The sequence below is a fragment of the Rhopalosiphum maidis genome, chromosome 3, assembly GCF_003676215.2.
Source record: "Rhopalosiphum maidis isolate BTI-1 chromosome 3, ASM367621v3, whole genome shotgun sequence".
NCBI classification, from domain to species: Eukaryota; Metazoa; Arthropoda; class Insecta; order Hemiptera; family Aphididae; genus Rhopalosiphum; species Rhopalosiphum maidis.
This window is the reverse complement of record NC_040879.1, coordinates 4,846,804-4,863,134: the sequence shown is the minus strand read 5'-3', so window position 1 is coordinate 4,863,134 and position 16,331 is coordinate 4,846,804. Positions and strand designations below refer to the sequence as shown.

Below are 16,331 nucleotides of genomic sequence, written 5' to 3'. Positions count from 1 at the left end.
TACTAGCTTTGTCGAGTTCGTCTATTACATACTTATTATGAAGTGGCTTGATTCGCTTAACAATGTCCAATAATTCAGGGATAACCATGGTATTATCAACGTCCTCACCTTTATCTTCTAACCATTTTATTATATCGGCCTTCCTTGCAGACGATGTCGGTGATTTGTCTTTCTTTACCGAGTGATACGGCGCATTGTCCATCACTACAACACAGTTGTCTCGCAGTTGAGGTAAAATGTTTTCTATCCATTCATAAAATGTCTGGCCGTTCATCTTATCATGATAACCACGTGAGTTTTTTTTCGATTCAAATCATAACAACTCACCGGGAACAAATCCATCTTCAGAACCGATGTGTAGAACAATAAGGCGTTTACCTTTGCCAATTGAGTTCGGAGCACCGGTTGTGAGCCCCTTAAGGAATGTATCACTGTGGGATTGTATTGTTGAATAGACCCATACCTTATTTGGGCATTCGCCAGCATTTACCCATGTCTCGTTTAAATAATAAATGTGACGATCTTGTTCTCGGTATTTTCGTATTGTCCGTAAATATCGTCTACGCCATACAACGATTTCGTTTTTTTCGGTTAAAGCACTATTACGACTACTCTTACGATAACGGAAATCTAGATCTCTTATAAGTTTGTATAAATTGGTTCGCGATATAGCTGGTAAACTGTCGTCATCAGACACTACTTTATAAATTTTATCGATGGTATGAATTTCACGTCTAAACCAAATACTGTGGACATGTCTACACTGCATTTCTCGAAAAGTCATCGTATAAATGGAAAACATTTTCTCTTACCCTTTTGCGTTTCGGAGAGGTCACTGTATTAGTCTCCTTGTATTCATTGATTGTCCTGCGCACAGTTGACTCGCCAATTCCCATAGATTTTGAAATTATCTGTCTCATACTTCTCATGAACATGTTAGGATTTTTCTCCAAAAAATTTTTTTATTATAAGTACGTTTATATGATACATTAATACATTTTGTAATAATATTATTTAAATATTTCGTCATTTATAAATTTGTATATTTCATACCAATTGTAATAAAAAATATTACGTTAAGAAGACGTGTCACTCCAGAAAAATATGCCGTAAGAACATGTTTTCGTACTTCCAATAATACGGCTTACTGAAGGGTTTTACGTGAAAAACACCTATTATGAAATTTGTAGAGGAGAATTTTATCTGGAACCGTATAGAGCCAGATTTTCGATATTTTTATTAATTATTCAAATAATTAAATCAATAAATAGTAAAAAAAAAACATAAAATTTATTATGAAATATTGGATGATTGAAAAAAGATATCAAAAATTGGGCTCTATACGGTTCTAGATAAAATTCTCCCCTACAATTTTTATAATAAGTATTTTTGCTGTATAACCCTTCAGTAAGCCGTATTATTGGAATTACGAAACTACGTTTTTACGGTAAAAAAAAGTATAATTACGCTCGGACATGTGCTGCGCTCATCGTCAGCGGCAGTTTTCAATACTCCGTCTTCATTCCTCCACCCCGCGTAAAGTATCGTACAAAAGACCAAAATGAGTTTTCTTATCGTGACCGCGCATAGTTTATAAATACTCAAATAATTATCGATACGTGGAATAATAATATTGAGTATGAATGTATGATTGGTATGAATATTATTTAATTTTGTTCGAATTTATATTCGTTATTCGTAATATCTGTGCTACTGCTACTGTAAAAAATCATTTATCGTAATATTGAAGTTTTTCAATATATGAACAAAATATTGTTTTTTCAATTGAAGTAGAATATTTTTTGTATTATAATTATCGATAACATTTTTTTTTATTTTTAATAAAAGATTTAAATCAGTAAAATTTGCACCTATTATAAATAATTGAAAAAATGTAAAAGGAAAAACATGAATATCAATAATGAATATTGTTTTATATTTTCCCATAATTTAATTATTGTTCTCGTAAGTCGTAATAGTATATTAGTACCTATAGGTTCGAACACGGTAAAATGGCCGTTGCGTTTCGCCGTCGCCACCTCACCGTTAAAAAATACCCGATAGGATGCATTAATAGATCAAATACGGCTATGGCAAAATAAAGCGGGGAGAAGTCCACCAAAAAAATGAAAAAAAGGTGGGCAAGGTCGCTCTGCTGTATATTATAGATGGAGAGTAAGTCACTATAATGTATGTGTTAAATTTGAATCATTGATTATAAATACTATAGATAGCTCACTGCAGTACAAAATACGCTGCGCGCTGAATGGCGAGTAACGCTACGGGGCGCTCCGCTCGATATTTAGTTATGGCGTGTACCGCAATAATCGCTAGTATAGTTCATAAGAGTAGGGATTAGTCTTGAATTTTTCACTGTAGAGACAGACGTACATATTGACCTATCTTGGTTTCAATTCTCGGAGCGTCTACTAAGACATTAGACAATACTCGTATAATACTATAATGTAAACTTGGTACCTAACTTGTCGTTACACTGGCGCACTACCAAGGATTACAAAATAATAAATATTAAATACCTATCCATAATAATATAATTCTAGATGGGTGGCCTCCTTTTTGGCCAAAATGTACCCTTTCCATTTCAGCTAGTAGTACAGTTTTCTTTACAATTTACAATTATAACAATAGAACTTAACAATTTAATTAAATATGGTTGTATCCAGAAATGTGATTCTTTGATGAAAATCATTACCTACAACTGCTTGAAAAAAATAATAAAATAAAATGATTTAACTTTTGATTATTAACATTGATACTAAATATTAGTATTATTATTACCAAAGTAATTGTCAAAGTAAAAATTAATGTTTGTTTATAGTCTTCACTTTTCAATGTAAGCTGTAAGTTAAACGGTAACACCCCCCCTCCACCCCATTAAATAGATTGAATATTTATTTTTAAATTAGTCCCTAATTATTAAAATATATTAATTAGTTATTGTATAGTCATATTTATGGTTATAGTATGCATATTAGTATATTTGTTTGTTAAAACACATTAGTACATTACGCATTTACACATAATATTTACTATATTATAGTCATTGTCATCAATCATCATATATATTTTCTAAATTGAAATATTATTCCATAAATAAAAATATTATTATACCTGCAATAGACTTCACGTTACACTCAATGCTAAGTATTTTCGGCTCTTTTAAATTATACCATTGATTATAAATAGTATCATTAAACTATTTACTATTTATAATCAGTGCTTGTACGCTTGTACAAAATATTGGAATTATATTATATTTATTCTGAGTACACATGCGGAAAACATGCGCATTACGGACGTACAAATTGAACGATACTCGTTGATCATTCAATTTTTTTTGAAGACTTAGTTGTTATATTTATTACTTAAGTATCTCGTAATAACTATAGAATTGTGTTTTGTTATGTTATTTTGAAATCATTTATACGTCATTTCTACTGTGTTGTTCTCAAATAATTACAATGTCTAGTGACAAATGTGCATATTTTAACTGCACAAATACACGTAGAAATACATCAAATATAATATTTCATCCTTTTCCATCAAACGAAGAAAGGTCCAAAATATGGATAATTAATTCTGGTAAGTAACCAAGTAGGTAATTAACATTCGTAATTTATCTATAATATAGGTAATAAAATCTGCAATAATATGGAAAAACATTTTTTAATTTAGGAAATATTAAACTAGAATCTCTAAGTCCTAAAAAGTTAAAAAAGAAGTTTGTATGTTCATCTCATTTCGAAAAAAAATGCCTATTCTAATCCCACAGACCCAAAATCACGACTAAACCGTAATGCAGTACCAAACAAATATATAAGTAAGAAAAAATCATATTTTTGTGTATTTTCATTTGTTTTGACACTTTTATTTATTTTTAGGTGCATACACACAAGTTGATGAAACAATCATAACGACACCAAAAAAATCACGACATCGTCGTCAACAATTTACAGATGAAATGTTTGAAGGTCAGTATAATTTAAATTTATAGTTAATTTTTAGTTAATACTATAGAATGACAACAACACGAGTATGATAAAATCTATTTTACCATACTTATATTTTTAATTTTTAAAAATTTGTAAATTTTAGATTCAGAGTGAAGTGATGAATTTATTGATTTTACAGTGATGTGTGTTTTTTAAATTTTTTAAAATATGCAAATTATTTTGAGTTAGAAATTCATAAAATTTTTCCATTAAAATTTAAGATTTTAAAATTGAATACAAGATTCATTGTTAGGTCATCTAGCTTTATCAAAAAAAAAAAAAAAATGTCTGTATGAAAGTCAAATTAAATTTTACAACATTTGGATATTCACCCGATTTCTCATGTAGCAATTTTCTTAATTTGTTTTAATTCAATGACGAACAACCGTATTAGACACTTGAATTAATTTACACAACATATTATTTACTATATTATGTTAAATAAATTTTAGTTGTCGTCAAAATTAATATAAGGCTCCTGATATATTGTTACAATAGCAGTTGAAAAATATTAAAAATACATAGGCAAACTTTTTTTTTATAATCATGAATTTTAAAGTTAGAATTTAACAAAATCTCGAAAATTATCAATCATAGTAATTAAAATAAGCAGGTAAGTGGGTGTCGCTCTGCTGTACAGTAGGTTACAAAAATTTAATATCATAAAATATTATGTCTACCTATTAATAGTAATATTATAGGCTGACATACCATCTTCGCTCAGAATATTTTTTCGTATACAACAATATTATATTATTGAATTCAAATTTAGTTCCATCCATTTCAGTAACCTACTGTACAGCAAAGCGACATCCACTTGCCCACCTTTTTCAATTAAATGTTGTGAAAAAATTTAAAGCGTTTGGTTTAATTTTGGAAGAATTATTACAAAGTTTTCGGTAATATTTCTTGTATATATTTTTAATTTGTAAATCATTTTGTTTAAGGGTTGACACCTTCACCAAAAACGTTGAAAGTAATGACACCAAATTGTAAATATGAAGTTTCCGATTCTTGCTCAAATATTCGAGCACCTGGTTCACTAATTTTTGAAAACAGTCCATCGAGTTCAATAGCTACACCTACAACTAAATCTTGGGTCTCAGCACTAATCGATTATCCCAGTCCTATGCCAAAAATGAGACAAATAAAAAGCCCAAAAAAAAGCGCACTTCAACAAGAGTTAATTAGGATTCGAAAACTTTTAAAAAGAAAACGTTCTATTATTTCGGCATTAAAACAGAAAAAAACAAACAAAAAGCAGAAATCTAATGTGAATGATTTATTTAAAATATTTAATTTTCCATCTAAAAACTCAAGAAGTTTAGTATCAATGCAATTGTTACACAAGAATCGTAAACCTTGGTCAGCTAATGAAAAAAAAGTTGCGCTATCATTATATTATAAGTCACCTTCGACTTATAAATACATGCGAAGGACTGGAATTGTATTGCCGGCTATAAGTACAGTGACACGTTGGCTACGGTCGATTAACTATTCCACTGGATTTTCGGCCAAATATTTAGAACAAATAAGGTTAAAAGTTTTAAATATGGATTATAATGAAAAGAAATGTGTTCTTCTATTAGATGTAGTTTCTATAATGAAAACTTTAGAATATAACAAGATTTTGGACGAAATAGAAAGGTTTGAGGATTTAGGTGATATGGGACGTACTGAAAAACTTGGTTCTCACGCGTTAGTAATTATGGTTCGTGGTCTTTACAAAAATTGGAAATTGCCTTTATGATATTTTTTTACTGGCAGTGGAGTTAAAGGTGATACTTTAGTCGAAATTGTTAAAAATTGCGTCAAAAAAATTGTGGATATTGGTTTATTGTCCACTTGCATTTTATGTGACCAAGGGACACACAATCATCGGATGTTTTCGTTGCTAGGTGCATCTCAAAATAATCCTTCAACTGAAATATGTGGCAAAAAATTATTTCTTATTTACGATATGCCACATCTTATCAAGATTTTAAGAAATAATCTACTATCTGGTGATTTTAAAATTGGCAATAAAGTTGTGTCTATAAATGATATTAAAAAAACGTATGAAATTGACAGCCAAAGTAAAACAGCAAGAGCTATGACCAAAATAACACCAACTCATCTATATCTCCTAACCCTTTTCAAAAAATGTCCTGCAAGTTAGCAATCCAACTCTTGAGTAATTCTGTATCTGCAGCTATAAAAACATGTGTGGCTACTGGGCAACTAAAATCGAATACAGCACTACATACTTCAGAATTTATTAATGTCATAAATAATATGTTTGATTCGGCAAACAGCAAAAATTTATATGACCGAAATCCAAACAGAAGACCTTTAAGTCCTAAAAATTCAATAGTGTTCGACAACTTGAAAAAAGCACAAGCTTTATTTAAAGAAGCGGTAAAAGTATGCCATAAGACAAAAAAAATCAGTACGCCCCCTTGTTTTATTGGAATAATTTGGACGACAACTGCTATTTTAGAACTATACGAACAAGAAAAAGTAGACATGCAAATCTATCGGCCAAATAAAGACAATTTTTTAATGACAAATCGACTAACGCAAGATATATCAGAAAATCTATTTTCAGTGATACGACAAAAAAATGGCTACAACAGAAACCCCACAGCCCGCACGTTTCGCTGTTGTTTTGGGCATATATGTACATATAGTTTGATGAAATGTTTGACAACATGTTGTAATAATTGTGAATCGGATGACGATGAATTTATAACTGTTGAAGTATTGAAGGATGTTCCTGTAGAAAACTTAATTTTATCAGAAAACGGTGAATTGTCAAATGAAAATTATGTTCACGAAACAACCGATTCTGACAATAGTTCAAAGTCAAATGAAGGAATTTATGATGTTGACTTATCACTGGAGACGTGTTCAATAACTTATTTTTCTGGTTATTTAGCAAAAAAATGTTTTGATAAATTTAATTGTGCCAACTGTAATTTAATCAAACCAAATGAACACTTAGCTGACAAAAAAGAACTTTTAATTATACACAAGGTGTTCGATTATGTGCAACAATCACAAGGCTTAAAAGCTCCATCTGATGAGCTAACACAAATAGTGACAATATGTTTAAATATATTTAAAAATACATTTCCTAAAATTAAGAGCTCAAAGCAAATTTTAAAACAACTTTTGCATAAAGCCAAAAGACATATAAATAATCATTTTTTGGTTTTACAAAATTCGTGTAAAGATCACTATGAATTTATTTTACAACTGCTGTTTAGGACACGCATTTATAAGGAATGTAAGTGGATTAATGCAAACCTTGGAAAGCGAAGTTATCAAAATGCAGCCAAATTGCGAATATTTGAAAATAAATAAATAAATAGGTAAATTATAATTTTGTAATTAATGTTTTGTTATGTATGCAGTGTACAAAATAAGTAATTTATTATAATATTGTTACATAAACAGATTTGAAATAATAGGTAAATAAAGTTGAAAATAAACTCAATTGTTTTGTTAATTTACAATTCTTCTTGTATTTTTATTACGAAAAAAATATAATATTTTTGCTTGAATTTTATTAGAAGTTAAATTTTAATAAAACAATAAATTGTAAAATACGCTTAGTCACTGGTCACAGGCGTAAGTACGGTGTCACAGTGGTAATATAAGTCAATAACAGTAAAAAAAATTATTTATTTTGCAGGGTAATGATGTATTTATTATTTCCAGTGTACAAATTGCATTAGTCGTAAAATCAAAAAACATTTGAATGAGTTTAATTAGTTTTTTTATTTTTTAAACACTTGATTTTTGAATATGTTGATGAAAATATTTTAGTCATGGTTTAAGAAATCCTTCTAGTTTATTAATTTTGTTATTACTTTTGTGTTATTAGTTTCGACGTATTTCAAAAGTATTTTAAATGTTCACAAGCGAGTAGGTAATCGAATTTCAGATAAAAGCTTTTTATGTGAGCAAATTTCGGGCGAAATTAGCTGGTCTGAACTCGTCGCTGAACGGTTTGTATTCTGATTCCTAGCCGCCAGCGGCGACGACGTCTGTAAATGCAATCGCTGAACTACTGGCTACTGCGGTCTGCGAAGCCGCCGCCGACGATGTTTGACGACGACGCACGATAACAGTTGTCCGCGGTGACGATTACGGCGACGATTACGGCGATTAGAAATAATTATTTTATTTTATTATAGGCCGAATTCCTTAGCGCTCTCTATTGGGAGTAATTACGGCGCAGCGTATTATGTACTGCAGTGAGCTATCTATAGTATTTATAATCAATGATTTGAATGCAATGACAGGTATCATTGTATGCGAAAAACGATTCTGAACGGAGATAATTTTTTAGTCTAGGATAATTTGTAGGATATATTATATTAATAGGTACCTATATTTAAATTGTAATATATCGTAATTTTATGCAATTTCGAAAAAAATTAAATTTCATACGTTTATAAAATTATTTCAACGCTAGAAAATTACTTGAAGAAAACATGAAGAACCTTGTTTTTGGATTTTTAACCTTAGGTAAATTCATAAAAATTTTAAGAATATTCAACTTCAAAATTCCTTTTTGATATATTTCGTAAACATTTGAACTTAAAATGCTAATAAACAAAAATTATGACTAAAGATTTTTTATTTTGTTTTATTACTACAATAAGTACAACTTATAATAAACCTTGTATTAAATTGTAAAGATTTTTCGGATAACTAATTTCTTTTTACATTAATTACAAAAATAAAATATTTAAAAAAATTTTCAATTGTCTATAAATAGCTATAAAAGTCAAAATATTTTTAAAATTCAATCGTAAATAGATATAACGCTAATATAAACATTTGGTGAAAATTTCAAGTATATACAATGATTTGTTTTTGAGTTACAGCAAAATCAAAAAATCGATTTTGTCAAAAACTGATTATGCGTAAAAATTCATCACTTTTTTATGGTTTTTCCTAAGGCTTTCGAAAACAACTGAACATTTTTATTTTTGACCCCCAAAGTACCTACTAAATTAATTTTCCTTTTCAAAGAGGTGCATAATGGGTATTTTTCGAAATGGCAATGGCGATGTGCCGTAGATGGAATTTATCTTGTTGATCTAATTTTGCGTTGATTTTATCGAAAGACTTTTTATAAAATTTTTAATTTTTAATTTCATCTAAATTAATGGGTTTCGGATATAGTCGATTAACTGCGATATTACAGTACCAATCATTTAAAAGGCTTAACTCTAAGGGCTGTGTTACAAATGAAGATTCTATAATTTAGTAACGATAAAGTATTGAGTTTAAAATTGACACGAGTAGAATTAAAAAAATTAAGATAGTGGGAGATTTTATTGGCTAATCTAAGAGTTTTAAAAAGTTCCACTATTTGTCCTATAATGCGGAATTACAAATAGATCTAGATTGCGCGTATATATACGAGGAATTCGGAGACCTATCATCGCTAATAATTCACGACAAAGAATCTGTTAGATTTCGTCTCAAAGAGAGACTATCAAGATCCAAAGATACCTGAAGTGAAATAATTGAGTCTTTGAAGAAAGAAAGATTTAATTTATATGATATATTTTTAAGATACTTGTTTTAAACATTATCGAGTTCAGAGTAAAATATTGATAAATATTGCAACCAAAAAATTGAGCTAAATTCAAGGTTAGATCTAACTAAGGATGTATAAAATGTTTTTAAGCACTTAGGATTCCTAAATTCTTTTTAATTTCTATTTAAGAAACCTAAAATCTTATATGATTTGTTTAGGAATATTATATGATTAATTTTAAATCCAAGATCAATTTCAAAATGAATTCCTAAATCTTTAATTTAAATTTAATTCACATTGTGCCTTATAATAAATAATTTTGCAAAATACGTATATTATATATTATATATCTACTGCAATGAAATTTCGTTAGTTTTAATATTTATTTAATTTTATTTAAATAATGTTTGTTCTGTTATTATAACGCCCCGAGTCGTTAGATCAAGACAACCAACTTTCAGAAATAATTTACTAGAACTTTTTAATGTTGGTCTATAAATATAAGATCGTTTATAACAAATAATCGTAATTATAGTAGTCTTTTCACATAAAAAGTACAAATTACTTTTGAAAAATGATGGGTACCATAACTTTTTTTTAAATTCAGTGATATAAGTATCACGTTGCGTAGGGTTGGCTATAGAATTACAAAAGTTTAGAAAAAGCGGTTTTTAATAAAAAGGTAGTATTTAACATGTTGTTGTGTATTATATAATATACTTATAGATATATATTTTTAAAATGTTATATTGATTTAGCTATCTTATATGAAAGTCTTAAACAATATATACACTTTAAAACAAGAAAGCCATTATATTTATCAAATACAAGGGCAATTACATATCACTGGTCGTCAAATATGTATTTTTTTTATTTACACATAGTACTTATATGTACTTTATTTTACATTAAATCGTATATAATATTCATTCAATATTTTTTTAGATTTTACGAAGAGTACTTACTCAGAGAAATTAACGAACCCTCAATATAGTAAAAGATTATTAAAAAGTGACATTATTGAGCCTCCACATATAATATCAAACATGAAAAATGTACAAGATAAAAAAAATATAGTTCATAAGTATACAAATTATATTTTTAGGGGTATATATTTTAAATGGAGAAATAATACATCCACACAAACAATATATCTTTTTTCTAAAAAAATAATTATTATTTACATTGGTTTTTTATATTTGTCCACCATTAGTAAATTATTTTTTTTTATTTATTAAAAATTTAATGTTTCAGCATATTGTACATTCTATTACAAGTTTGTTAACAGTTTTTAATTAATGACAAATTACGAAATACTAATATTATATGTTAAAAGTTATAGTGATATGAAGTAATTCGCATATATACTTAGTTAGTTAATGTTTGTTTTTAATGGTAAATTAAATTAAATTTGGTCTTCGTCTTCGCTTGACTGTGATAGGAGAACATCTTGAGGTAGTCGTGGTTTTAGACGCCGATTTTTTTGTTTTTTATTCCCAGGTTGTAGAAGCGCGCGCCATCGGATGTATTGAGGTTTGCGTGAAAGTTTTTATATTGTATTTTTATCCAGTCTTTTTTAATTAAAATATTTTTAATTTTAACGTTTTTTTTTACGTATTGAAATTGTAAATCTTTCAACACTTTCTGAAATGACGATCGCTTAATGTTTGGAAGTGTGTCATCTTCATTAATGGCGGTTAACATTTTATCGACTGTTGGTACTTCGCGGTTCCTCCAAAAATTGTGTATTTTCTGCTTTATTGCATTTTTATCGAATTCATCGATTTTTTTCGATTATTGTAGGTCGAATTTTTTTCTAGTTCGGCGATGTAATTGTACCTTTATTCTTATACTCCGATAATATGTTTTGAACTGACCGCTGTCCAATACCTTAAGATTTTGAAATATCGACGATCATATCTCTTAAGGTCATTCGAGGGCTGTCAGGATTTTCAAGCTGGTGTTTAACTATTTTCTTATATAAATTGACAATAATTTTCTTTGACCAGTGCCAATGAACTAAAGAAAAAATAAAAATTTAAAAAAATAGTATAAAAAAAATAAAAAACAATAGTATAAATACAAACACTTACTTTTCCACATGGATTTTTTTTTGGTAGAAGACACACCTGCTATGTCCATATTGTACTTATTGTTATACGTAAAACTATTAAACAATTGTTAAATAAAAAACGTAAAAAAAAGTTAAATAAAACTGTATAAAACACCGGGGTGCGCGAAAAAACAAAAATGTTGTGTATAAAATATCGGAGATGCTATTATAGTTCACGCTGTATACAAACACCGTCACCGTTTCCTGGTCGGCGGCGGCGATGGTGTCGACATCGGTGTCGGCGGCCAGCAGTTTGGGAGTTTTAGTGGTGGAAATGCGCGAGAACGGATGAGTTTTCGTCGCCGCTCTATAGTACTCTCTCGTTGGCTCGACTTTATAATAATAAACGACGCTCTCGAACGAGCAGCCGCCGACTTCGAATAGTGGGCGTGGTGGCTTAACGTCGCGTGCTTGCGGATCGCAAATACACCTAACAGCGCGACGTTGTATACGTTTCGTTTTAGGTTACACGTCCTCTTAATCAAAAAACTGTATAGAATAAGAGTTGAAGAAAATTTAATTTACTTTAAATAATATCCTACATGCATTTTTAAATAGAACAATTATAACAAGAAATCAATGAAAGATTTTAAAAAACCATGGTTATTTGAACAAAATCATGTTTTTGAACTTTAGTGGCTGGGGGGGCACAGGTTAATCTTAACCGATCGATTTTAAATTTTGTATACTTAACTTGAAATCATAGATCCACAATATGGAAAAACAATATCAAGTGATATAATTGAACTAGATTTCATAGTAGAAGCACAAAAAAAAAATAGTATCATGTTAAAAATATTAAACAACATCGTACATAATAATAAATCAATAACTAAATTAAAATTATTTTTATTTTTATTAATAAATTTGGTAGTGTTTAAACTAATTAATTATCAATTGTTATTAGGGTTATAATAAATACATTGCATTAATATAATATATTCCTATCTAGTGAATATGATATAATAGATTAGATTTCAATATGTGATAATTATTATTAACAGGGCTCATAACTTCTAGCATTTGCATATTTTTTTTGAGAGGTCCTAGAGATACCTATGTGAGCTATAAATTTGTTTCAGATACCCAAGAAGCTAAATTCGAAAATTTATGTTGCATATTTTTGCATATTTCGAAGTATAAGTGCTATTTTGCTTTTTTTCTATTTTTCAATATTATTTTTCCATAATATTTATTTATTTTTTTTTTGTTTTCAGTTCCGTAGCTTTTAAAAAAATTTTTCTTAATAATAAAAAGTAATTATAGTCGCATTAATTATTTATATTAGTAATTAATTCGTGTCAATTAATTGTTCTTATAATATTATAAGAAAAAACTATATATAACTATACGAGTTTAGATGACGTGCGATCTAGCGAGAGTGTATGCTTGATACTTGGTAATCCAATCGTTAAAGAAATTGTAGCATATGCACTAGTATTTTATTTTTAGTTTCTAGGTATTCCGAAACCATTATCTAGATATTCCGATATCATTATTTTCAAATTATTTACAGATTATTACTCAGTCGTTTCCGATTGTTCGTATTGTATGCATGCTAGTTCATTTCGTGAATTCGCAATCTAAATTCTATAGTTTTGTTCATACAGAATTTATTTTACAATGCCTAAAGAAAAACAATCTGTTTCTAGTCGTCTTAAAAATATTGTTCGCGAATTTGGTGAAAATACATTTGCAACCGACGCTAGTGTATTACTATGTAAGTTTTGTAATATTAAAATTAACCACGAAAAAAAATTTAATATCACACAACATTTAAAAACCGAAAAACATATGAAGGCCGTTAAACGTGCAGAAAATCAAAGTGAAAAAAAAAACAACAATTGGTTACCAACTCTACCAAAAAGTCCTCATTCAGTAAAGATTTGTGTTTTGCGTTGTTATCAGCAAATATACCACTGAATAAAGTTTCAAATCAAAGCTTTCGTACATTTTTGGAAACTTATACCGGAAATAATGTTCCTACAGAAACAAACTTGAGACTTGGATACATAGATGACATTTTTGACGAAACAATGAGTAAAATTAAACTTGAACTGTCTGGTAAAAAAGTTTGGGTCAGCATTGACGAAACTACCGATGTTGAAGGTAGGTTTGTTGCTAATGTAATTGTTGGTATACTTGAAGCAGATTACCCGGGTAAACAATATTTAGTTCATTCAGAACAATTAGAAAAAACAAATTATTCGACTATTTGCAGAGTATTCGACAAATCTATCGGAATCATTGGTATTCAACACGAGGATGTTTTATTGTTTACATCCGACGCCGCTCCCTATATGATAAAAGCTGGTAATACATTGAAAGCATTTTATTCCAAAATGATTCATATTACGTGTACAGCTCATGGACTCCACCGAGTAGCAGAGGAAGTAAGGGGCAAATTTAGTAATGTCGACAAACTTATTTCTAGTGTTAAGAAAATATTCCGAAAAGCACCAAACCGTGTTCAACTGTTCAAAGATGAAGCTCCTCATTTAAATTTGCCACCGGAGCCTATTATAACACGTTGGAGTACGTGGATCATCGCCTCGAATTACTATTGTGAAAACATTGAAATCATACGTAAAATTCTCGAAAAACTAGACGCCGATGATGCTGTTAGCATCAAAGAGGCCAAAAAATATATTTCCAAAGCTGGTATTGAAAGAGATTTGGCCTACATAAAGTCCAATTTTACAATTTTAACAGTTTCCATTACCAAGTTGCAAAAACAAGGGCTACCATTAGCTGAAGCTATAAATGTATTTGAAAATGTTGAAAAAGTTTTTGAAACCCTTCAAGGACCAATTGGAAAAGCTGTTTTTAATAAACTCAATAACGTCACCCACAAAAATGTCGGTCTTAAAATTTTAAAAAATATTTCAAATATATTATCTGGTGTAACTATGAACACAGAACTTGAACCTGGACTTCCTGAAGACTTTTCAATGTACAAGACTCTACTAAGTAACAATCGAAGATCATTTCACTTTGAAAACTTGTACAAACATCTAATTATTCAATGTAACTTTCAAGGTAAATATATGTTTAAAAATATTTAAAATATATAGGTATCATTATTCATTATTAATTATAATTTATAATTTTTTTTTTATAACAGAACAATCGCAGAATAAATGAGTACCACAAGTCGTTTACCACAATAATTCCGATGTTATATTATTCAATTTTTTTTTTTAATAATAATAATAATTTTTTTTAGTGCATATTTAAGCGCTTATATGAATATTTTTAAGAGCATATTATTGCGCTTATAATAACCTTTTTTAGAGCTATAAGTTATGAGCCCTGATTATTAATATGTATTATACGTAAGTGTGTTTACAACTGGTTGTCATTATAACCTAAATGATGAAAAAAAGATTTTAAAAAGAGGAACGTATTGTATATTGTATTAAAATAGTAGTACTATTATAGTACATTAGAAATACGCTACAATCAACACGACTGTCTATATAATAATAATGTACCTGTCCCGTGACTACAACGCGCGGACCCCGTCATCGAGATAATGTGTGTTGTTATAGTTTGTCGCGACGGCGGCGATCCGGTGCGCAAAGCCATCCCTGGAGCGTTGTATACCTTTTACTTTTACAATGACGGCCTCTTAAGAATATTGTTGGATAGATATTGTTTTTCTATTTACATTGTACCGAAATAAACAAACAGGCATGGATCGGCAGCGACACGACAAAACATTCTTGGCTAGGATGTTTTGTCGGTACGGTCCGTGTCGGTCGTGGTCGGTCCATACGTATGTGAATTACCCCATTACATACTATACTATGTTTACTATATTTTGTCGTTTTGTACTAGTATGAATCAGCCTTAAACTTAAATTAAGATACCAAATATACATTTTATGACTATGATAAATTGATAGTTAGATAGTGTAAAGATTATAAAGGTACTATAAGAATGCATCGGCGTATAACAGAAGCACAAATGTCATATTCATTGATGGCATTTTATAAATTAAAATACAAAATTCAAATATTAATAACTTCTTTAATTATTGATGCATAATTTGAATGATACGTCAAAACTCATTAAAAAATAAATCGTACATGAATCACATTTCAAAAATATATGTTCCCATTTGAATTTTAAAATTAGTAATGGAGTTTGAGTTTGGAGTGGAAACGGTGGTAGTGAATTTTTGCGTAGTCTGTGATATTAATTACTTTGAGGCCATTGTGGAGTGAAAGATTTGTCATGTAACATGAATCACCAGTTATAGTGCGTATGGCAATATTTCGGAAAGATTGGATGGGGCGAATGTTTGAGGGTTTGGCCGTCCCCCATATTTGAATACCATATGACCAGACAGGTCTGATCATTGAATTATATAATATCATTTTGGTTTTTAGATTAAGTTTAGATTTGAGGAAGTATCCTTTAGTTTTGGAGATGAGGTTTCCAAATTAGGCGTTTGTCTAAAATTATTCAGGTATGCTTTTATTTTTGAGTTTAATTGTAGGGTAGATGCCGGGTCATAGAGCAAAAATGACTTGAGAAGATTTTCTTTCATTAATACTAATCATCCAGTTATTGGCCCAGTTATCTATAAGATTTAAATCTTTTCAAAGGTGTTGTGCAGCTATAGTTATGTCATCATTACTTGATAGGATAGCAGTATCGT

The 16,331-nt window shown here is 29.3% G+C and overlaps 2 protein-coding genes across 2 annotated transcripts; one reads left to right on the top strand and one right to left on the bottom strand.

Moving 5' to 3' along the window:
* Window positions 1-313: 313 nt before the first annotated feature.
* On the bottom strand, window positions 314-784 carry LOC113560161. Its single transcript, XM_026965921.1, has one exon. The coding sequence runs from the start codon at window positions 782-784 to the stop codon at window positions 314-316; it is 471 nt and encodes a 156-aa protein (XP_026821722.1).
* Window positions 785-13,986: 13,202 nt separating this feature from the next.
* On the top strand, window positions 13,987-14,884 carry LOC113559898. Its single transcript, XM_026965679.1, has 2 exons — window positions 13,987-14,704; window positions 14,790-14,884. The coding sequence occupies exons 1-2, from the start codon at window positions 14,008-14,010 to the stop codon at window positions 14,807-14,809; spliced, it is 717 nt and encodes a 238-aa protein (XP_026821480.1). The 5' UTR covers window positions 13,987-14,007; the 3' UTR covers window positions 14,810-14,884.
* Window positions 14,885-16,331: the final 1,447 nt, after the last annotated feature.

Excerpts from the sequence above, each read along its gene's own strand:
- LOC113560161 (XM_026965921.1), bottom strand. The coding sequence starts at position 784 with ATGACTTTTCGAGAAATGCAGTGTAGACATGTCCACAGTATTTGGTTT.
- LOC113559898 (XM_026965679.1), top strand. The coding sequence starts at position 14,008 with ATGATTCATATTACGTGTACAGCTCATGGACTCCACCGAGTAGCAGAG. Across the intron at positions 14,705-14,789 it reads TATTCAATGTAACTTTCAAG|AACAATCGCAGAATAAATGA; the intron begins GTAAATATATGT and ends TTTTTATAACAG.